At 40.7% G+C, this 24,107-nt stretch overlaps 1 protein-coding gene and 1 long non-coding RNA gene across 8 annotated transcripts in view; one reads left to right on the forward strand and one right to left on the reverse strand.

Moving 5' to 3' along the window:
* ASTN2 (astrotactin 2) overlaps positions 1-24,107 on the forward strand; it is a 1,055,774-nt gene that overhangs the window by 769,592 nt on the left and 262,075 nt on the right. For all 3 annotated transcript variants that reach the window (XM_063636815.1, XM_063636816.1, XM_055271311.2), the window contains one exon: positions 1,282-1,547. In XM_063636815.1, coding sequence (XP_063492885.1) covers positions 1,282-1,547 — 266 coding nt within the window. The remainder of the gene's footprint in view (positions 1-1,281; positions 1,548-24,107) is intronic.
* The window catches only part of LOC129478962 (uncharacterized), a 67,190-nt gene that overhangs the window by 5,846 nt on the left and 37,237 nt on the right, over positions 1-24,107 (reverse strand). For 4 of the 5 annotated variants that reach the window (XR_010120190.1, XR_010120192.1, XR_010120191.1 and 1 more), the window contains one exon: positions 8,193-8,820. The exons of the other annotated variant lie outside the window; for it this stretch is intronic. This is a non-coding gene — a long non-coding RNA (uncharacterized lncRNA). Of the gene's footprint in view, positions 1-8,192; positions 8,821-24,107 lie in introns of those variants that run through there. 5 annotated transcript variants of the gene reach the window in all.

Raw genomic sequence — 24,107 nt, forward strand, 5'->3', positions numbered from 1 at the left:
AGAGGTCAGCAGAAAATGGGAAGGGAAAATGAACTTATAAATAAGATCTCATAAATAGAAACACTTATTCAGAAAAGAAGGGCTGGGGCAATGAAGAATGACTCCCTAAAGAGAGTAACGTTGGAATGGAGCATTGATAGAAGAGATGTGGAGAGGCAGAGGGGAAAAGCAGCATAGAGTGAGCAAAGGCATAGAGGTGGAAAATACTGGTTTATAGATCAAGAGAGATGACACCTAATAAAGCATGCATAAGTCAGATCTCAGTGTGCACATGAAGAAAGAGGCAGGAAAAGTGTGAACAAGGGAACAGGTAAGCACACACAAAAAAGGGAGAAATGATGTCTTTTCCAGACAGTCCTACCACCTTCTTTCTCATTTGCTATTCATAACTGATTTTGTTGGTATTATTAACCCCATTTCTCAGAATTTATCATTGGAGTCACCTGGATATTGACATTTTCCTAAGGTTGCAGAGGTATTTTCAAGCAGAACTGAGATTTCAGATGAAGTTGGCTTGACCCAAAGCTTGTGTTTTCCTTGTAATATTGGGCTGCATGGAAAATATAGGACTAGATATAAGTTTTAAAGGAAGGATATACTTTTTGTAGGTTGACAGAAGACAGAAAGGAATTTTTGGTTGGGTAAAAAATATCTTTGAATATTTATATCTTGCAAAATTATTGAATAATCATCTAGCCCAACCTACCAACTTTATTTATTTATTTATTTTTCATTCATTTATTTATTTTGAGATGGAGTCTTGCTCTCTTGCCCAGGTTGGTGTGCAGTGGCACAATCTCAGCTCACTGCAACCTCTGCTTCCTGGGTTCAAGTGATTCTCCTGCCTCAGCCTCCTGAGTAGCTGGGATTATAGGTACATACCCCCATGCTTGGCTAATTTTTTTGTATTTTTAGTAGATATGAGTTTTTGCAATGTTGGCCAGGCTGGTCTCAAACTCTTGACCTCAGGTGGTCCACCTGCCTTGGCCTCCCAAAGTGCTGGGATTATTGTGCTTGGCCCCAACTTTACATATGGGAAAAATGAGGGACAGACAAAGCAAGTAGATATTTAATGTAAGTGGTAGGACAATACACCATTCTGGCCTTTGAACCCTCAGTCTGGCAGTCTTTCCAAGGCATCATGAATAAATCACTCTATCATCTTTTTACCTCTTCAATGGATACCAGCTTCTTAGCATCTGCATTTTGTGAGTTCAAGAGTCTGGCCTTTTGAATAATCCTGAGTTTACCTTTCCCTTTTCCTGTTTTGTGCCTCTCCAGAGACCACAGAGCTGGGCAGCAAGAAGGAGCTCAAGTCCATGCCCTTCATCACCTACCTCTCAGGTTTGCTGACAGCCCAGATGCTGTCAGATGACCAGCTCATTTCAGGTGTGGAGATTCGCTGTGAGGAGAAGGGGCGCTGTCCATCTACCTGTCACCTTTGCCGCCGGCCAGGCAAGGAGCAGCTGAGCCCCACACCAGTGCTGCTGGAAATCAACCGTGTGGTGCCGCTTTATACCCTCATCCAAGACAATGGCACAAAGGAGGTGAGCTCCCCTGACCCAGCCACTCAGTCAAACTTGACCAGCCCTCCTACCTCCTACTCTTATGGACCTTTTGTCCAGGGGGATTGTCATCATGATCATCATGCTATCATCATCATGGTGGTTACTAGCATTTATTGATTCCTTACCATGTTCTAAGTACTTACATAGTTTGACAATACTAATTGTTATAAACAATAAACCCTTAAATCTCAGTGGCTTAATACAATCAAGGTGTTTGTTTGTTTGTTTGTGCAGCATCCCAAATAGATGTTTTTGATTGATGGGTGGCTTTATGAGAAGTAGTGCAGGCTGGGCGCGGTGGCTCATGCCTGTAATCCCAACACTTTGGGAGGCCAAGGCGGGTGGATCACCTGAGGTCAGGAGTTGAGAGCAGCCTGGCCAACATGGTGAAACCCCATCTCTACTAAAAACACAAAAATTCGCCAGGTATGGTGGCAGGTATCTGTAATCCCAGCTACTTTGGGAGGCTGAGGCAGGAGAATTGCTTGAACCTGGGAGGCAGAGGTTGCTGTGAGCTGAGATCACGCCGTTGTACTCCAGCCTGGGTAACAGAGTGAGACTTGGTCTCAAAAAACAAACAAACAAACAAAAAAAGTAGTGCAGGGACTCAGCCTGTTCCTTGTGCTGCATTTACCTGATGCTTCCAAAATTGCTGTGGAAGGAGAAAGAACAGGGAGGGCTGCATATCATAGGTTTAAATGGAACAAGCCTGAAAGTGGCAAATGTCATTTTTACCTCTCGTCCATTCTATTGATTAGAACTCAGCCATTTTCCATACCTGTCTGAAATGAAGACAGGGAAATGGATTTTGGCTGTGTGCCTAGGAGAAGACATGGGTTTGGTGAAAACCTAACAGTATCTACCTCAGTACAATACTTGCATTATCTCATTTACTCTGCCCTCCAGATCTGTGATTTACTTACATATATTGGTTCGATTCATATGAAATTGCTGACATTTGGCCATTTTTTACTTATAAAATGGCAATTTCATATGGTTCATTTTAATATCATACCCATTTTACAGCTGAGGAAACCTCAAAGATGTTAAGTGATTTACTCAAAGTTGGTCTGCTCTAGAGTTTATGCTTAGCCATGAAATTATTGCTCCTCTTTTTCTCTTTTAATTATAGAATGGCAGGGCTTGAGGAGGCCATATGAATTATTGATTCACTGGTTTGCAAACTTATCTTTATGGAACAGTTTTTCCAAATGCAATCTTTCTTGAACCTCAATCCATAAAATCAGGAATAGTGATGCCACTATTTCAATGAGGCAGAGGAAGGTGGATAAAGCATCTCCTATTTGATCCCCACTCCTCCCTCTACAACAGCTCCCAGACAGCCCTGGGCCTCCGCTGCTAGACCACTGACTAAGTCTAGTAGAACTATATGAATCCTGTGACCCTCCCACAGCATCCTTCTTGGCTAAGTGCTGGAGGGTGTTGAGTGCTCATACAGAGCTTCATAGAGGAAAGAGAAGCCTTAGGAGAAAGGAGGTAGGGAAAGTGTCAGGTAGATGACCTAAGGAAGAAAAGAACATTGTTTGTAATGTTGTTCCACAATTACAACATTGTGTATTGTGGAACACAATAATGTTCCACAATATTGTAAGCCAAATTGTGGAATTTCGACCCTATCCTGCGGGCCATGAGGTGATGATGATGCATGATTATTGGCAGGAGGCGGTTGGGATTAGATTGTGTGGCAGAATGAGGCCTCTGTAAAAAACCCAAATTCCCATCCATGGGACAGCATTGAAATAAAGCGTAGGGTATATATTCAATAGAATATACTACAATAACCAAAATGAATGAGCTGTAGTGATACCTGTCAATATGAAATGAATGAACATTTATTAACTGAAGAAAGTAAGTCCTAACGATTTTTTTTTTTTTTTTTTGAGACAGAGTTTTGTTCTTGTTGCCCAGGCTGGAGTGCAATGGTGTGATCTCGGCTCACTGCAACCTCCACCTCCTGGGTTCAAGTGATTCTCCTGCCTCAGCCTCCGGAGTAGCTGGGATTACAGGTACCCGCCATCATGCCCAGCTAATTTTTTGTGTTTTTAATAGAGATGGTGTTTCACCATATTGGTCAGGCTGGTCTTGAACTCCTGGCCTCAGGTGATCCACCCACCTCAGCCTCCCAAAGTGCTGGGATTACAGGCATGAGCCACCACGCCTGGCCCCAAAGATTTTATATGGCACAACACCCTTTCCTCCCTTCTTTAAGTTAAAGCACACCTACACCTCAAATATACTACCTTTTAGGAATAAATACAGATGCAATAAATATGATTTAAAAAGGGAAGCAAGGAAGTGATGAACATGGGAGACAGGATGATGGTGATCTTGAGTCAGGAAAAGTAAGGTAATGGCATAAGGAAGCATATGTTACATGTAAGTAGTCAAGTTCCTAGCTGGTGTTTTGTTTGTTTGTTTGTTTGTTTGAGTCTCACTCTATCGCACAGGCTAGAGTGCAGTGGTGCAATCTTGGCTCACTGCAACCTCCGCCTCCTGGGTTCGAACAATTCTTCTGCCTCAGCCTCCTGAGTAGCTGGGATTACAGGCGCCCACCACCACGCCTGGCTAATTTTTGTATTTTTAGTAGAGACAAGGTTTCGACATGTTGGCCAGGCTGGTCTCGAACTTCTGACCTGAAGCAATCTGCCCGCCTCAGGCTCCCAAAGTGCTGGAATTACAGGTGTAAGCCACTGCACTCAGCTCCTAGCTGGTGTTTTTGGTGGTAGATTTGTGAGAGTTCATTAAAGTTTAAAAAGTTTATTAAAACTAACTAGCTAACTGAACAAATAAATAAAGCCTACCCATGCATGGCTCAACAATGAGCTTCAGTCCTAAACTGAACATTGCAAATAATCTTAACTCTGCACATCAGAGGTCCCCAAACTAACACCAACAATAAAATACATATGTGTATGTCTCCACACCTCCAACTGCAGGGTCAGAATAGACTGTGAGAATGTAAGAGTAGAATCAAGGAGATCCATAAGGAGGCTGTTACAGATTCCAATAAATAACAAGAACAGGGCCAGGGGCAGTGGTTCACGCCTGTAATCCCAGCACTTTGGGAGCCTGAGGTGAGAGGATAGCTTGAGCCCAGTGGGTTCAAGACCAGCCTGGGCAATATAGGGAGACCCCCCATTTCTAAAAGAAAAAATTAGGCCAGGCATGGTGGCTCATGTATGTAATCTTAGCACTTTGGGAGGCCAAGATGGGCCAATCATGAGGTCAGGAGTTCAAGACCAGCCTGGAGAACATAGTGAAACTCCGTATCTACTAAAAATACAAAACTTAGTTGGGTGTGTTGGCATGCGCCTATAAGCCCAGCTACTCAGGAGGCTGAGGCAGGAGAATCACTTGAACCTGGGAGGCAGAGTTTCCAGTGAGCCAAGATCGCACCATTGCACTCCAGCCTGGGTGACAGAGCAAGACTCTGTCTCAAAAAAAAAAAAAAATGGCCTGGTGTGGTGGTGCACACCTGTCATCCCAGCTACTCTGGAGGCTGAGGTGGGAGGATCGCTTGAGCGCATCATGCACTCAAGGAGGAGGTCAAGGCTTCAGTGAGCTGTGATTGTGCCACTGCACTTCAACCTGGGCAGCAGAAGGAGACACTGTCTCCAAAACATAAATAAATAAAAATACCTAGTGGTTTGACTAGTGTTGTATCAGTGAGGATGTAGTTGTGTATGACTGGCCTTCCGGGACTTGGTGAATGAGTCTATGAATATCTGTGTTTACTGCTCTGTGAAATCGCCCCAGTGATGGCCTTTCTGGGCCACACTGTCCTCATCTGCAATGAGGCACACTACAAGCCAAGCCACGGGACTTTTGCAATGTGTTCTTGGCACATGCATAGCAATAGATAGGCTGGTGGTGCCTTTTCTGTTTGTGCAGGAGCCAGATTCCCCTATGTCTGGATTCCATGCCAGGTTCCCTCAGCATCACTGAAATATTCAACTTACTGGAAATCCAGTGAGGTCTTTGTGAGGCCAATTAGTGGTGTGTGATCAGAGAATCCCAAGAGTGTGAAAGTGGTCACTAGATGTCACTGTTCTCCTTGCAGGAGACCTGTGGAGCTGGACGTGCTAGTCATTCATTCATTAAGTATCTTTGAGCCCCCACTGTATGCTAAGACTGCGTTATACCCTGAAGAGTGAACAGTGTGACAAGTGGATATGGTCTTTATCTTTATGGAGTTCACAGACTTATGGAGAAGACAGATATTAATGAAACAATCACACAAATAAGTAGATTCAAGACTGTACAGAGTACTAGGCTGGTGGGTTGCAAGCGTGTATTAAGGGGCCTTTTGCAGTCAGAGAAGCCTTTCCTGAGGAAGTGACATGTAAAGTGAGCTTTTGGGGTCCAAGTGCATAAAATGAATGTGGAAGACTGGGGTTTCAGAAAGGAAGAGGAGAATGAGAACATTGCTGGTAGAATGCCCAACCTCTGCAAACACCTGAAGAATGAGCAAATGTGACCCATTTCAGGAAGAGAATGAAAACCAGTGTGGCTGGAGTTGAGACTGGGAGAAAACTCCTTGGACAATGCTGAAGAGAAGTCAGGCAGAACTGCACAACATGTGATGAGGAGCTTAGCCCCAGGGCAATGGGGAAGCCAGGAGAAGTTAAAACAGACAGACAGGCATGGGCACTATCTTCTCACTTCCACTCTCTTTTCCTCTTAGTGATCCTTGCAAAGAAATGTTAGAGCTGAAAGACTGTAGGTGGCCTCCTCCAAGTCTCCAGTTTCTTCTCTCCCTCCCCAAACACAAATGAAAGGCCTGTTTAAAGTGTCATGGCAGCCTAAGGGATGGAGTGCCTTGGACATTTCCAAGGGAGCCAGGTTGCAGCGGGAATGAGTGGGATAGGCCCACTGCAGGTCTGGAAATGATCCTGGAGGAAGGGAATATGGCCACAAAACAAAGCTGGTGGGAAGAAAAAGCAGCTACTCTCGTTTTGTTTATCATTTGTTTCTCCAACTCTGCCTCTAACTCCCATTACCCTTCCTCCCATGACTTTTCCATCTTTCTGCCATCTCTACAGGCCACATGGATACAAGAAAACACTACAGAGCCCTGACCTATAGTTGAGGGGCCTGGGCTTTCACACTGAGTCATAGCAGGTCATAGCAAGTTTTTTTCTCTTTCTGGGACTTTCTTTTCCTACTTCAAAAAACAAAAAACAAAACAAAACAAAACAAAAATTAAAAAACAGATAAGTTGAGTCAGTTTCTTTCTGAGTTTCCTACAAGACACTTTATTTACATGGAAGCAGATAGTACAAGTTCTTTGCTCGACCGACTTGGGTTGGGATCTTTCCTCAATCCCCATTCACTGTGTGATGCTGAATGGTGTCTTCATACCTCAGTTTCCACATTTGTAAAATGGGGTCTCACGATCCCTACTTCATGGGAATCAAAAGAGATAATGAATGCATAATGTCCAAAAAGAAATCACTTAACAGATGAATGTTATCTATGATAGTGATAAAAATAATATTTATTTAAAATGACTCTTTTCTTTTTCTATGTTTCCTTTGGTAACTCCTCTTCTAGGTAGCACTTGAAAACTTTGCTGGTGCCTAAAGTGCTAGGACATGACATTTTAGAACAGGATTCATATTTTGTATGGGAGAGGCCATTGGCTAACCCAAAAGGGCACTTTATAAATGGAGGGATCTCAGGGGCATTTTCTCACTTTATAAACATTGCTGGAACTTGTACTCTGTTGGCAATGAATATCATAGCTCATTCTAATGCAGAGTGGAAGTTCCTCTGTATGAGAACCCCCGACCCCTGGAGTAGAGGCTCTGAGTAACATCCTGAACCCCATTTTATGGCACAGTTAGGGACTAACAGAGAGAGGATATGACATGCCTGAGGTTTGTGGGTTATTTTTGTCCTCTGATTCTGGACCAAGGTATTCTCGATGGCCTTGGGGACCATTGGACACTAGCTCCTTGGGTAATTGGGGTCTCCTTGGGTACATTCCAGTGAATTCGTGGGAAAAGATGATGCCTTCTGCCTAAGCTGGAAACGAGCCCTTGATTATACCTTGTGCTGTTGTTTTGAAGAGAAGCAAGAAAAAACTCTTTATGATAGATAATTTGATTAATGCATAAATCTCCTCCCTCCACCTGTTAAATGGCTCTTACATGGCCCAAAGCCACAGAGCTTGGCTCAGCACAACTGATGCTTAAATGTACAAGACTTTGTGTGGTTGTTAACTTAGCTTCTGGGTGAAAGAGAGTCTTCCAAGTGGAGGAGGCAGAGGAGTGGCATACTGAAGAGCCAGATAGAGTTGGATTTGAATCCCTTCTCTGCCATTTACTGTCTGTGTGATCTGACTTTTACTCATTGGTAAAGTAGGCAATCTAGTATTTATCCCTTTTCATCTCAGGGTTGGGAGTTTTCTTTGGGAAAACTAGAAAACAGAGACACTAGGAATCTGAACTAGGCTCTGTCCTTGATTATTACATGACATTGGACTTGCTTCTACTGTCTAGGTCTCCATTTCTTTATCTGTATGATGAGAAAAGCAGGCTAACTTCATCCAAGGTCCCCTTTGGCACTGTGGTAAGGTCAGCTCTAACTTCTATCCAGAATATAAAGCAAATCTTTTGAGGTTGGAAGAGGCATGCTGTGACCTGAAATTCGTTTCCCATTCAGAGACAATGCCAGTTTTACTCCTTAAATTTAATACTGGGAGGAGAAAGATATACATATCTTGCACTCCATACCAGTGGCACACAATGACATAGCATTTATGAGCAGATAGGGCTATTAAAATCATATCCTGTTTGTTTTACAAATCAACCTCTTTATTTTACAGATAGTAAAACTAAGAACAGAGCTGAGGACTGAGTTTTTTCAGGTCACATAACCAAGGCTGAATTTGAAGTAAGACGTGACTTCAACCCTTGGAAATATTTTTTATTTTTCCAAGGCTCAGTTTTCTCATCTGGGAAATGGGTGGTGGTAACTTTCCCCACAGATGTCTGTAGAAAAATTAGGAGACTTTTAGTGTTTTGAAGGCTGTAAAATACTCTGTAGATCTGAATGGTTCTTTCTAGCCCTCAGGTTTTCTGACTTCCAATCCTGTGAGCATTTTCTGTTCATGCTGCCCTCAGAAGAGTCATGTGTAATTCTGGTCTTGTGGTTGTCTGACCTTCCAGCAGATCCTTTCTCTCTGCCAGAAAAGCTTGTTTGTTTCATTTCTACTTTTTGGCTCCAACTGAGAAGAGAATTCCAAATAACTACTCTTTGAAGAGAAATTAACAGCCAAGTCTCACCCCCTCCCCCAGTTATTACCATTACCTACCATCACTGCAACCATGACCACTACCACCATCACTATGCTACACCGCTACTATCACTACCAGTACCACCCTCACTATAGCCCCATCACTGCGATTATCTTGTATAGGTTGCCTACTGTGTGCCAGATACTGTGTTAGAAAATGTGCTATAGAGAGGAACAAGACACAGACTGTGCCTTCAAGGAGCACACAGTCTAGTAACAAGGACACATATGCTACTATAATTACTTACATATGCTACACAAATGCATAATTTATTTTTGAATAGTGCAATAGACATTCCAACAGTGTTAGAAGAGAGAAAGAAACTCTGAGAGGGAGAATCTGGAAACAATTCTTGAAGAAGGGAAGGTGGATATGGACACATAGTAGAACTGCAAAGCAAGTTTTTTGATGATGAAGACAATAATATCCACCAGATACATATACATGTACTATGTGCCAAAAACTGTGCTAAGGACTTTACATGCTTTGTCTAATTTAATCATCCAACAACTTATGAGGGAAGTACTATTATTATCCTTATTTAACAGATAAGGAGGTGGAACCCCAGAGAATCTTGAACCCAGGTCTGTAAGATTTCAAAGCTAGTCTAGACCAGAGTTGGAAAACTGTGGCCCATGGGCCACATCCAGCCTGCTTCCTATTTTTATAAATCAAGTCTATGAAACATAGCCACATATCTTGATTTACATATAATCTATAACTGCTTTCCTGCTGCAACAGCAGAGTTAAGTAGTAGCTACAGAAAACAGTATGGGGTGCAAAGCTCAAAGTGTTTACTTTTTAGTCCTTTACAGGAAAGGTTTGCCAAACCCCAGTCTAGACTAAGCAATACTGGAAAAGCAGGGGACAGAAAAATGCGTCACTACTATGTGCTGAGCATGTAGAATAGAAGAATAAAACCTAACAATTATCGAGTGCCAACTACGTGCCTGGCATTTAAAAAAATGCTTCATGTGTATTTGTGTATGTTCTCTTACTCTGTCCCCCTACAACACATTTGAAGTATTCACTATTATGCTTACTTTACAAATTAAATAACAAAAACCTGAGACTTCAGAGAGGTAAATAATTTATGTAAGATAACATAGCTAGTGAGTTGTGGGGTGAGAATTCAAACCCAGGATGCCTGAGTCCAAAGCTTTTTTGTTCACTCAGCCATTCTTGCAACAGGCCTGAAAGATTTGGTAGAAATAAAACTGGAAAAGGGATAGGCAGAAGGCTGCATTGTGGGCAACTTTGAATGCCATGTTGTAAAATTTGGGTGCTGTGCAAACCATATAGAGTCTTTCAAGATTGTAGGTCAAGGGAGAGATATAACTAGATTTGAGTCTTAGAGTAGCAACGGTAGTAACAGAAGATGAATTGCGGGGACCAGGACCGATTTTATGGCAAGGGTTGTTAATTTGGCATTTGGGGATCCTTGACTTTATAGGATCTTTGGATGCTCATCCCTAGAAAGTTTTTGCAGAATTATACATTACTTGTATTTTTCTCCTGGAGAATAGATCCATATTCTTGACTCAAATGTTGTAGAATACTAAACTAAGAGGGTCAATGTCAGTTAGATGGGGGGTATATGTATGAGATGGCTGAAGAGTGAGAATTCCATTTACATCATTTGAACAAGTATTGACTAAGGGGTTCCTATTGGCCAGACACTGTTCTGGGCACTTGGGATACCTCAAGGAGCAAAGCAGGCATTATAGCTTCACAGTCTAGGAAATTAATTTCTACTGGAGTGTGTGTGAGAGAGACATGAAATAATCAATCAGCAGAGTAAATAGTATATTAAAAAGTATAGAAAAAAAGTAGAGCAGAATAAGGGAGGTCAAGAGTGCCTAGTGAGTGGAGTTCTGGATCTCAGAGTGTCTCAGTGGATCAAAATCACTTAAGGTGAGAATGGGGGAAGTGTTTGTTTAAAATGGAGTTTCCTTGTCTCTTCCTACTGATTCTGTTTTTTTTTTTTTTTGGGGTTGGGAGTCTTCATTTTCCCAGCCTCCCCAGGTAATTCTGGTACAAAATGAGCTTGAGAACCACTACCCAGAACTTGGTTCATATGTCATTTTCAGTTTGAAATTCCCTCAGGGAATTCCTTGTTTAGAGATTAAGAAAGTCAAGTACTTCCTATAATCTAGCTTAAACCTTCTCTGCTATTGTGGGTCACTTCCTTTCTATCTTAGTGCATTCTGAGAAGGAGGTGAACCGGCCAAGAATCAGACTGTCAGGCAATCCTTGGCAACAGGGAAGATCAAAGAAAAGACGGAGAAATAATCCACATATTACTCAACATACTCATGGTCAATTACAAAAGAGGAACTTAATACTTGGCTTGCCTACCTGCAAAACTGGAAAACATAGCTCTTTCATGGGACCTGAAGACTACCAGATTCAATAAGAAATGCGAGATATACAGCTTTAGCAAATGCAAACATTTTTGCATGTCAGGGAAGAGAATTTTTTTTTTCCGTGGGACATTGAATTAGTTATTACATGCAATAAAAAAAGAGAATGGCAGAAAAGCTTTCCCTTGTCCTTTTAATAATAACAAACATTTACTGAGCACTTCCATGGTGCCAGGAGCTTAGCTAAAGCACTTTATGTCCTTGGCTCACTGAACCCTCTCATCAACTCCACATGGTGGGTGCTATTATTATCCTTTTTTCCCCAACATGAAAACTGAGGCATGGAGAAGCTAAATCACTTGTCTCAAGGTCTTACCAATAGGAACTTGTAGAGCCAGGATTTGACCTGAGCACCTGAGCTGCTTCTTACTTTTCTCTCTACTAGCTACTCTTCTTCAAATTTTAAATAAAAGTTAAAGTCTAATGCATGCTAAAGACAATGTCATTACATTCAGTTACCTTCTCCAGCTACTGTCTCTTCATTTCTTAACAGCCAAAACTTTTGAAAAAGCAGGCATCTCTGTCTACAGTGATTCACTTTGATTCATTCTAGGATTGGCTCCTACCATACAATAAAAGTACAGTAACTTCTCATTTGTAACCCTTGCAGACCACTCTACTATGGTTGCCGTGAATTGCCTTCCCTTTCTTCTGACAATATTTTCTATTTCCATTTTTAAAGTCCTGAAACCAAGGAGTCAGCCTTGATAACTCTCTTTCCTTTCCACCTGCACCCATTCCCCACAAAATACAACCCATTCCAAGTCCTGTAGATTTATCTCCTTAAGAATTTCTCTAATACATTCAGTCTCTCCCAAACTGATCCAAATCTTGCCTGTACTATTTCAATAGTCTCCTGTCTAATAACAACCCCTGCCTCTTTTAATCCGTCCACTTCTTTGCAGCCAGAGTGATATTTCCAAAACTACAACTTGCTCACATCACTTTCCTGATTAAAACCGTTTATCGACTTCCAGTTGCTCTTCAGATAAAAACCAAAGTCGCCATGGTGCACAGGGGCTGCTTGGGCGGAAACCTCCTAATTTATTAAAACTCATCTTGTCTTCTTACTTCTCTTGCTTCCTGTGCTCCAGCCATAGTGATCTTCTTCTAGTTTTTGGAAACACTGTGCTCTGTCCTGCCAAAGAGACTTTGCACAGGCTATTCCCTGTAGTTGGAATGTATTTCTCCGCTTTTCTTCTTTCCACTGAGTGAACTGTTACTCATTTATCAGATTGCCAAGGTTTCCAGATTTGATAAGATCCTCCTTGTTTATTTGTTCACTTACTTTCTTGGGTCTCTTTGTCTTTCTTCCATAGCAGTTATCACACTTTCTAATTATACTTTTATTTTTTGAAACTGAGTGATACCTGTGTCTCCTCCTCTTCCAAATTTTATTATTTTATTTTATGGTCATAACAGAGTTTGTGAGGAAGAAACAGCAGATAAACTCAGAAATGGAAGGGATTATAGAAGCATCCAACCCAACCCTAGTCTATTTCTCAATTCCTTTCTTTCGTACCTTGCAAAAGGTTGTGGAGACTGTGTTTGAACATTCCCAGTTTTCAAATGGCTTGCTCAGTGACGCCTAAGCATCTGGTTTCCCTCACGGAGAGAACAACTTTTCTTATATTGAGTCAAAATATTTTCCTATACATTAGCAGGTAAACTTCATGAAACCAGGTACTACACCAATTTTTAGTCAGCCTTATACCCACAGCTTATAGTAAAGTGCCTGATGCATAGTAGAAATTCAATAAATACACTTAAAATGAAAATAAATGACTGAATGAATGAGTGAAAAAAGGTCACCAGCTTGCATTGACATGCTTTCATGGTGCTTTCACATACATTGGCTCCTTTCAATAGAAGCATGAAGGTAGCAGTGTTTATCTTCATTTTATAGATAAGGAAACTGAGACTCAGAGAGTATAGCCAGCCATCATCTAAAGCCCTGTAAGACTAGCAAATATCAGAGCCAGGGCTGGAATCCTTTTTCCAGCTGTCCAATGTCTACTTATTTATCAAAGCACCATCATTTATCTGAGGGTGTCATCAAAGACTGCCCCAGCCAGGGCAGTGCTGGGCTTCCAGGAAGAGCAAGCTGCAGGCTCCATCCCTTTTGGAGCTTAACCCTGTTCACAGGGAGCTCTTCTTAGGTCATTAGGCAACTTCAGTCAACAGTGGTGCTAAGGGCCTGGAGAGAATTCACAAACAATCCAACTCTCTCTCTTTCTATTTCTTCCTAATCTAAGAAGAAAAAAAAAATCGTTCTAGATGTGTCTCACAATTCACCAGGCACATGCAGTTGAAAGCAGCCTGAGTTTGTATCATTACACAGATGGTCAGTCTGTGCAGTGCCTTCTCTGGGTGACAGAGTTACATCATGCCTAGCATCTCTGAGCAAAAGGATTCCAGGCTATAAATTCATATCCTGAGAGGAGAGGAAGACCACAAAGAATGTGGATTCTTCTTGGATCATGTGTTCCTTTTCATTTTTAGCTTCATCTCCAAATTATCCCATTTGGGGGAGCACTGTTAAGTCCCAGGATCTGCTGCCCACTCCAAAATCAACTTAGTTCAGAAAAGCATAACATATACAAAGGTAGAGAGAACATAATAATGAACTGCCATGTACCTATCATCTTCTAGTTTTAGTAGTGATTAATCATGCCAATCCTGTGTTACCTCCTCTCACATCTGCTTCTACACTGCCCTGGTAATTTTGAAACACATCTCAAACATGAGATAATTTCATGTGTAAATGTTAAAGTCCTTATCTCTTAAACATAAACACTCAAAAGTTAACCTTAATACCCTATCCAGGATTCCCAAATGAACAGTAATTTATGTATATCATCAAACATCCCGTTATTGTTCATGTTTACCAGATTGTCTTATATCTTTGGTACTTGTTTGTTTTTTCAAATCAGAAACTAAATAAGATCCAAATGTTGTAGTTGGCTGATAAGTGATTCTCTTCTAACCTATCTATCTCTCTTTTTATTCCTTGGGATATTTTATGGATCAAACTGGGTTGTTTGTGCTGCAGAATTCCCCACAACCTGGATTTTGCTGATTGCATTCCTATGGTGTTATTTAATGTCCTTATCTGGCCTTGTATTTCTTGTAACTGTGTAGTTAGGTCTAGAGGCTTGATCGGGCTTGATTTTTTTTTTTTTTTTTTTGGGCAATTCCCCACTGCCCGTGTTGAAAAACCTGTAGACAAAGGTGATCTATTAGAAAAACTTGAGCTTTTTACTCTAGTAGTTGAAAGATTGTCTTTCATCTGGTCACATCTTTCATCAAGCCCTAGTTGTTGCCTCTCTCCTATGTTAGTTACTTGTGGCAATGGACTTTAAGCCTCAATTCCCTCACCTATGTTTACTAACTAGAGTTTACTAATAATTCCTAGTATCTGAGAGTACTGTATTGCATGAGATGGGTATTAACATGTTTAGCTTTGTGCTGGTGCATAATAAGTGCTGAGTAAAGACAAATTCTTACTTATCATATTTTTGCTACTTTCTGCTTTTCCTCTTATTCCTCCTTCTCTACATTTCATTGTTTTATTTTTTGATCACAACAGTGCCTTTGAGAAGAAAGGAATAGAAGGATTTATACAGGCATCTAGGCCAACCCTTATGTATTACTTGATTCTTTTCTCCTATATCCTGCAAGAGCTTCTTTTTGAATTCTCCTGGAATGGTTTGCTGGGTGACCTACTAAGCATCCTGTTCCACCACTACTAGAACATCCTTCTTTATGTATGTATGTAATTTTTTGAGACCAGGTCTCACTCTGTCACCCAGGCTGGAGTACAGTGGCACGATCATTGCTCGCTGTAGCCTCGATCTCCCTGGCTCAAGCAATCCTCCAACCTCAGCCTCTCAAGTAGCTGGGACTATAGGCACATGCCACCATGCTTGGATAATTTTTGTATTTTTTCTAGAAATGGAGTTTTGCCATGTTTCCCAGGCTTGTCTTGAACTGCTGGGCGCAAGTAATCTGCTAGCCTTGTCCTCCAAAAGTACTGGGATTACAGGCATGTACTACCATGCCCAGCCCCTTCTTTATATTGAATCAAAGTATTTTTCTATACATTTCTTGTCCTTGTAGTTTCGAATTCTGTTTATCAACACTGTACTGAGCAGGTTTTAGCTATTGATTTACTAGAGAGAGCATATGTTTTGAAAGCGAGACATGAGGGTTTAAATACTACTTTTATCTCAAAAAAATACTGTATGCCTTTTGGGATGTTACTTAAATTCTTAAGCTTTTGTTTTACCATTAGTAAAATGAGATTAATAATATCTACCTTATAGAATTGTTTCACAAATTAAGATAGTTCATGTAAGGTGCTTAGCAACACTGCCTTGCACTAGAAAAAGCTCAATAAAAGTTAATCCTCTCTCCAATTCTAAGTGACAGTCTTTCAAGTATTTGAAGATACTTTAGGTCTCAGTTGATTTTTTCTTCTCTCCTGGAAATCATTCCTAGTTCCCTCAACAGTTTTTCATCACATGGGTCTGAATCTTGATGTAGACTCTGCCTTAGTCCATTTCTGCTAACAAAATACTTGAGACTGAGTAATTTATAAGAAGTTTATTTCCTCATGGTTCTGGAGGCTGGGAAGTCCAAGATGAAGGTGCTGGCAGGATTGGTGTCTGGTGAGGGTGGCTCTCTGCTTCCAAGATGGCACCTTGGTGCTGCATACTTGGGAGGAGAGGAACACTGTGTCCTTACATGGCAGAAAGGACCAAAGGGCAGGGCAAAAGAGCACTTGCTTTAACCTTGAGCCCTTTTATAAAGATAATACTCCTATTTATAAAAGTAGAGCCCTCATGACTTAATAACCTCCTAAAGACCACTCCTCTTAATACTGTTGCATTGAGGATTAAGATTCAACATAAATTTTGGGGGAGATATCATGATTTAATCCACAGCCAACTCAGTCTTATCCAGGCCATGCTGATTATAGGGCTCTGAAATAACTGCAGTATGTCTAAGTACATCTTTTTCTTTTTCTTTTTTTTTTTTTTTTCTTTGAGATGAAGTCTCCCTCTGTCGTCCAGGCTGGAGTGCACAATCTCAGCTAACTGCAACCTCCACCTCCCAGGTTCAAACGATTTTCCTGCCTCAGCCTCCCAAGTAGCTGGGAGCTGGGATTACAGGTACCCACCACCACATCTGGCTAATTTTTGTATTTTTAATACACATGGGGTTTCACCATGTTGGCCAGGCTAGTCTGGAACTCCTGACCTCAGGTGATCCACCTGCATCAGCCTCTCAAAGTGCTGGGATTACAGGCATGAGCCACTGCACCCAGCAAGTCTAAGTATATCTTAATGTATGGTATGTGATTTATGAAGAAAGAAGTTAGAAAGCACAGAAACTATTTCCGTTGCCTTAGAGTTAAGGATAGAAATCAAGTATCTTGCTTCCAGACTTTTAGACTTATCCTGGGTCACAATAGCTTCTATATTTAGTGCCATATACATAGTAGGTATTCAAAACATTACTTTTGAGTGGCTAAAGGAGACTGATGCTCCGAAGGAGAACTATCAGTATTACATAGCAGTAGGTTATGGAGCTAAGATTTAAACCCTTGTTTGTCTGGTTCCATAGCTTGTGGTCTCAGCATGCAAAGAATAGAGCCTTTGTCATTACTGGCTTTTTCCACTACACTTTGGCATGGGCAAGCCTGTTCTGTCATCAGATAGCCTTTCTTGGATTCTAGAGTTTCTTCTATCATTTTCCACTTTATCTTTCTTTGACAATAAAACTTCTTGCTCCGTTCTCACTTCTTATTTCTCAGCCCCTTGGAAACCGGGTTTTGCTCCACCATCTAATCAAAGTTTTTGTCTCAAAACTCAATAAAAACCATCTATTGGCTCAATTCAAAGCCCTTTTCTTAATGCTTTTTCAGAGATCATACATCCACTATCAAAAGAGCTTGGGCTTGGCTTCTTCAACTTCAGCTTGCTCCAACCTGGATCTTTTTCAGAAATTATTGCTTATCTTCCAAAAATCAGAGGGAACACCAGGCAATTGAAGTAGCAGGTGCTTGAGGTAGGGTAGTACAATGTTAGTGTAGCTCTTCTCATCCCTCTATAGTGCTTCCCTGGTGATTGTTTCTCATATGTGCAGGTACTCATTTTGAATAGAGCTGGAGAATATATAGGTATAGATAACATATAGGTTTATAGATATAGGTATAAATATAGATAGATTTATTTGCTTATTTTTTATGTATCAGGAGAGCATTAATTACATTCAAGGTGAACAGACTTACCAGTGAGATTTTGATATTTTAGAGGTTTTAGTGAGATGTCAGAGAGAGAACCATGGTTTTAACAGTCAACAAAATTTACATTTAAATTTCATATTTCATGCTTACCTGTTGGATGACATTGCACATTCAACTTAGCCTGCTTGAGCTCCGTTTTCTTAGATGTAAGATGGGAGTAATATGAGCACCTACTTTATAGGGTGGCTCTGAATGTTATGTAAGATGATGGATGTAAAGAAAAGGCAGTACTTGAATCAGATAGACTTAGGTTTAAGCTCTCATTTTGCCACGTACTATGGAGATATAATTTAATTACTTATAACCTCAGTGGAGGTAATAATAGTATTTAACTGTTAAATAAGACTATGCATGTAAAGCACTTAGCAATAGCTAGTACAATTGAACACTTGATCAATATTAGTTGTAGCTTCTTCTTGCTTCCTTTTTTTTTTCTTTTTAGTCTTCCCCCACTTCTCTCTCTTTTTCTCCCCCAATCCTCTTCTCTTGCTTCTTATTAAAGCATCTAGCACAGAGTAGGCATATAAAAAACAGTAATTGTCTTACCCTTAGAGATCCACTGATTCAAAAATCAAAAGGGCATCCGTTCACAGAGACAAGGAAAGTCATACTTCCCCAAAGGCAAAGATAATATCTCTGATAGCGTGTTCCAGTGCCATATTGTTTTCTCAATAGAAAATATTACAAAGAATAAAAATAATTCCAAGTGAGAGTAGATGTGCCTAGAGTTTCTTTTGTCTGTAAATAAGCATGTCTAACAACTGTTAAAAATTATTTTGCTTATTAAGTTACTTTCTTTCATCTAGAGAATACCCAAGTTCAGGGCCTAGTCAATATTCATTTAATTATCAAATATATGTAGATATTTATATAGATCTGACATTATTTTAGGCACTTTATACATGATCCTTGTACATTTCTAATTGAGGTAGATCTTAGTATATACCCATTTTATACAGGCAGAAAGTGAAGCATAGAGAGTTGAAGATGATTCTATCAATTTGCTTAGTGATAGCACTGGGATTTGAACCCAGGAGTCTGGTTCCAGTGACCATGCTCCTAACCTCAATGTTCTGCCGTCCCTCCATCATGTGTAACATCCTTTCCTGGGTTAAATGACCTAGACTTTTCAGAATCCCACTTGCCATAATAGAAATATGACTACATTAAAGCTGATAAGAATCTACCACTTCCAAGCTCCCTCAGCCAAATTTAAAAGGCTCCCTATCAAAGGCCAAGGTAAACTCAGAATGAATCTAGCTAGACTAAGCATGTCCCCTCCTGTCCTGTGACCTTTATTTTCCTGCTCCCACTCATAGTCCCATAGAAGCCCCACCAGCAGGAGAGGCTTCCTCCCTCAGATGCCTCCTTAGGGACAATGGGCGTACTGGAAAAATGAAATCATCAGTGGCCACAGAAGAGAAACTGGGTAATTCTTTATTTAGGAACTTGCCATTAACTTAAGCTAGCATTTAGAGATGCAAACTCCACAGTCTTGGACAAATCCTTGACTTGAAACTTTCCCACCTGCCTCTCATTTCCAGATGTTCTCACCACAGGAAAGAGGAGTTACTATCTATCAAAGGACAGCAGGCTTAGAAGACAGGTCTTGTCTCTTGGGTGGGACTGGAATCCTCAGCTAAAGGTTTCCCTTAGGAAAAGTATGTGAGTTCCAGCCAGGTTTCCCCTTCCAGGACTGGGCAGTCCAGGAGCAACACCTTGTAGGACACAGGCTGACAAGGGGACCCATCCTCTGAAGAACTTAAATTTGTGTAAGATTAACAAACCCTTGACAGTTCAAGGTCACAGAGCAAGATGCCTTGGGAAGATGACTCATGATTAGATGGATGAGGCTACTGATATGGCTGTGTCTTCTCCCTGGAGTTATAACCAATGTTTCCTATTGCTCATAATTGGTCTGCTATTCATCACTTTCAGAATTGCTCTCAGCTCAGTGACAGGCAGGACAAATGATTTGGAGATAGTTTAGAACAATGTAAGCGCAATCTATTGCCCTGATGACTGAGCAGGTCTACTAAGATCACACGGATCACACACCCAAACAGCTCCCAGTCTTCTTTCCTCAGACTTTATTATTCATTCATGCAACAGTCATTCATGCAACAAGCTTTTATGGAGTACCTACTTTGGGTCATGCCTTGTGTGAGGAATTTCTGATAAAATAAGGCAAATAACTCATAGTCCAGTAGAGAGGACAGACATAGAGATAAACAATTCCGTAAAATGTGGTAAGTCCACTAATGGATATGTTGTCAAAGGTGCAGTAAGGGCTTTGAATTCTGCTGGGAAATCAAGGAAGGGTTTTCAAAGAAGACCGAAGTTGTAGTGGGTCTTAAAGAATGAGTATAATTTGATTAAAGATAGAATAAAGGCATTATAGGCTGGGGGAACCCATATACAAAGATACAGTGACATGAAAGTTTGTTGCCTCCCTGGTCCATGACAAAGGGTTCAATGTAGCTGGTATGTAGGACTGGGACAGGCTATGGCCGTGGGATATGAGGCTAGAGAGGTTGTTTGACATCACTTTGTGAAGGCCTGTGTATGCCAGGCTAAGAAAAATGGTTGTATTTTTCTTAGTCAAAATTCTTTTTAATTGTTATATTGTTTTTCTTTTTAGAAATATAGAATAGAGATGAGGTTTCACTATATTGCCCAGGCTGGTCTCAAATTCCTGGCCTCAAGCAATCCTCTTAAAGTGCTGAGATTATAGGTCTTTTTTTTTTATTATTATTGATACATAATAGTTGTACATATTTTGGGGGTACTTGTGATCTCTTTCTTTCTCTCTCTCTCTCTCTTTCTTTCTTTCTTCTTTTTCTTTTCCTTTTGACACAGTCTCACTCTATCACCAGTCTGGAGGGCAGTGGCACAATCTTGGCTCACTGCAACCTGCACCTCCTGGGTTCAAGCGACTCTCCTGCCTCAGCCTCCCAAGTAGCTGGCACTACTGGTGCGTGCCACCACACCCAGCTAATTTTTGTGTTTTTAGTAGAGACGGGGTTTCACTATGTTGGCCAGGATGTTCTCCATCTCTTGACCTCATGATCTGCCCGCCTTGGCATCCCAAAGTGTTGGGATTACAGGCATGAGCCACCACGCCTGGCCTACATGTGATATTTTGATACATGCATACAATGTATAATGATCAAATCAGGGTAACTCCAATATCCATCATCCAAAACATCTATCTTTTTTTCCTTTTTTACATTGGGAACATTCTAATTCTTCTCTTCCAGCTATTTTGAATACAATACATTATTGTTAACTATAGTCATCCTACTGTACTATTGAACACCTGATCTTATTCATTCTAACTAACTGTATTTTTGTATCTGTTAACCAGCCTGTTTTCATCCCCCTCTCTCTCTTACCCTTCCTAGGCTCTGGTAACTACCAATCATCTCTCTACCTCCATGAGATCCATTTCTTCAGATTCCACATATGAATGAGAAAAAGTAGTATTTTTCTTTCTGTACCTGGCTTATTTCATATAACATAATTATCTCCAGTTCTATTCCTGTGGCTGTAAATGACAGAATTTTATTCTTTTGATGGTTGAATAATGCTCCATTGTACATATACATCACATTTTCTTTATCCATGCATTTATTTATGGACACTTAGGTTGAGTCCATATCTTGGTTATTGTTAACAGTACTGCAATAAACAGGACACAAGCTGAAAGTGCAGATATCTCTTTAACATACTGATTTTATTTCCTTTGATATATGCCCAGTAGTGAGATTATTGGATCATATGGTAGTTTTATTTTTAATTTTTAGAGTAATTCTCATACTGTTTTCTATAATAGCTGTACTAATTTATATTCCCACCAACAGTGTGTAAGAGTTCCCCTCGCTGACCATTGATGTCAGCATTTGTTATTTTTTGTCTTTTTTGTAGTAACTGTCCAAATTGGAGTGAGACGATATCTCATTGTGGTTTTGATTTGCATTTCCCTGATAATTAGTGATGTTAAGCATTTTTTTCATATACTTGGCCACTTTTATATCTTTTTTGAGGACTGTCTATTCAGCTCTCTTGCCCATTTTTATTTTTATTTTTTTCAGAAGTATCGTGAGGCCCCGCTTTCATGGTCTGTATTCGTACTGAAAATCAAGATCAAGTGAGCTTTTGCCCTTCTGCTCCACGGGAGGTTTCTGTCCTCCCTGAGCTCGCCTTAGTCTTGCCCATTTTTAAATTGGATTATATGTTTTCTGTTTTGGGATTTTTTTGCTATTATAGGTTCTGGATATTAACCCTTTGTCAGAGCCATAATTTACAAGTATTTTCTTTCATTCTGTACGTTGTCTTTTCATTCTATTGACTGTTTCCTTTGCAGTCAACAAAGGAAGATTTTTAATTAGATGTAATCCTATTTCTCTATTTTTGCTTTTATTGCCTGTGCTTTTGAGGTCTTATTCAAAAAAGTATTGCCCAGACCAACATGAATCTATTTTTTTTTCAATTAAGTCATTATTTGGTTGTCGCAAAGAAGGACTTGGGAATGGCCAGGGCAAGGTTAACTGGTCCCCCTCACTCCTCCTAAGAATTTGTCATGTGCCACCTGCCCTTAGTATTTAGGAAAAATGAATAGTTTGGAGAAGAGGATTCAGTCTTTAGGTTGAGACCTGTGTTTGAGTCCTAATTCCTAGATTTGTGACATTGATGAAGTCACCTGATCACAGGAGCATCAAACTTTAAAAAATTTCAACTTTTTCAAGGGTTGCATGGAAACAATACAACCTAATATACAGGCTGTTTATGGGGATGAAAGTGACCCATGGTGGTTAAGCATTTAGGCTTTGGAATTTGAGAAACGTGGGTCTGAGTTTTGTTCTGCTATATACTGGCTATATAACTTAGGAAAGGAACCCAAACTCTCTGGGGCCTCAGTCTCATCCTCTATATAGTGGCACCAATAGGATTATCAAATTCGTGGTGTTGCTGTACAAATTAAATGAATCCCTGCATGTCAGTTCTCACTGAGCACTGTGTTTGGAATAGAAAAGGATTCAAAAAATGCTCACTGTTATTTTTAATGCATTAAAACATATTACTTCATCTTCTGTGTGAGATGGATGGGAGCTGAAATATGGGACTGACAAGAAAAATTACTCCTTGCCTGAGGATCATATAATCCTATCATCTTGTCTGTGTACATCTTGAGAAACAGACAGCCGACAGAGAGCCTTGTGCACAAGCATCTCAGTGGGTTGTATATTTATTTCTCTAATATTTTTTCATTAGCAGAGGTAAGTGTGGCAATAGGGGAGTTTGGCTGGCTCTAAATGTCTTCTTCCTGTCACCCAGATTAAGGAGCTGTTCTGTCGGGCTCTCATCATTCAGAGGAGAATGGCTTGAAAAGTGAAGCTTATCCTGACAGGGGAAATTAGGTGTCGTTTCTGTGATTTATAGAGCCATAGATTGAGCTGCACGATTTCTTATATAGGAACTGGGTCCTTGCCAGTTAGTATTTATTCACTCTGTGGGGAGATCTGAGGCTGAAAATAAGAGAAGAGTTGAAGAAGGTCAGGGGGCACTGCTTGGGATTTGAAGTTGAGTCCAAAATAGACCCTCTGCCCTACTATGTAACAGTCTGGTTGGCCTTGGTCCAGTATCTTCTCTGACCTTTCACTTGCTCATCTGTAAGAATTACTGGAAACAGGCCGGGCACAGTGGTCCACGCCTGTAATCCCAGCACTTTGGGAGGCCAAGGCAGGCGGATCACGAGGTCAGAAACTCGAGACCGTCCTGGCTAACACAGTGAAACCCCATCTCTACCAAAAATGCAAAAAATTAGCCGGGCATGGTGGCGGGCACCTGGAGTCCCAGCTACTCCAGAGGCTGAGGCAGGAGAATGGCGTGAACCCGGGAGGTGGAGTTTGCAGTGAGCTGAGATCGCGTCACTGCACTCCTGGGTGACAGAGCAAGACTCCGTCTCAAAAAAAAAAAAAAAAAAAAAAAGAATTACTGGAAACAGTAAAGGCTGCTGCCTCCCCAAGTTGTTGGGAGGATAATAGGAGCTAACAGTGAGATGCTATAGCACTAGGCACAGAATAAAGAAATGCTTAATATGTGTCTATTCTCTTCATCCCACTCCTCTCTTTCTTCAAAAACTGTTAATGGTATGCTCGTCATCTGTGTGACCTCTGCAGAGAGGATGCCAGCTGGCAGGAAGTCAAATAGACTTTCTCTAGAGCAGTTTTATGTTCTCAGCTAAAGTGAGCAGATAATTCCCATATACCCTCTAGCCCATATACACATAGCCTCCCCCACTATTAACATCTCCACCAGAGTGGTACATTTGCCACAATCAATGAACCTGCATTGACAAATCATTAGTACCCAAAGTCCATAGTTTATGAGAGGGTTCCCTTTTGATGTTGTATTTTCTATGGGTTTTTACAAATGTATAATTCCATGTATACACCAGTGTAGTATCACACAGAGTATTTTC

This window comes from Symphalangus syndactylus, chromosome 3, assembly GCF_028878055.3.
Source record: "Symphalangus syndactylus isolate Jambi chromosome 3, NHGRI_mSymSyn1-v2.1_pri, whole genome shotgun sequence".
Taxonomy (NCBI): Eukaryota; Metazoa; Chordata; class Mammalia; order Primates; family Hylobatidae; genus Symphalangus; species Symphalangus syndactylus.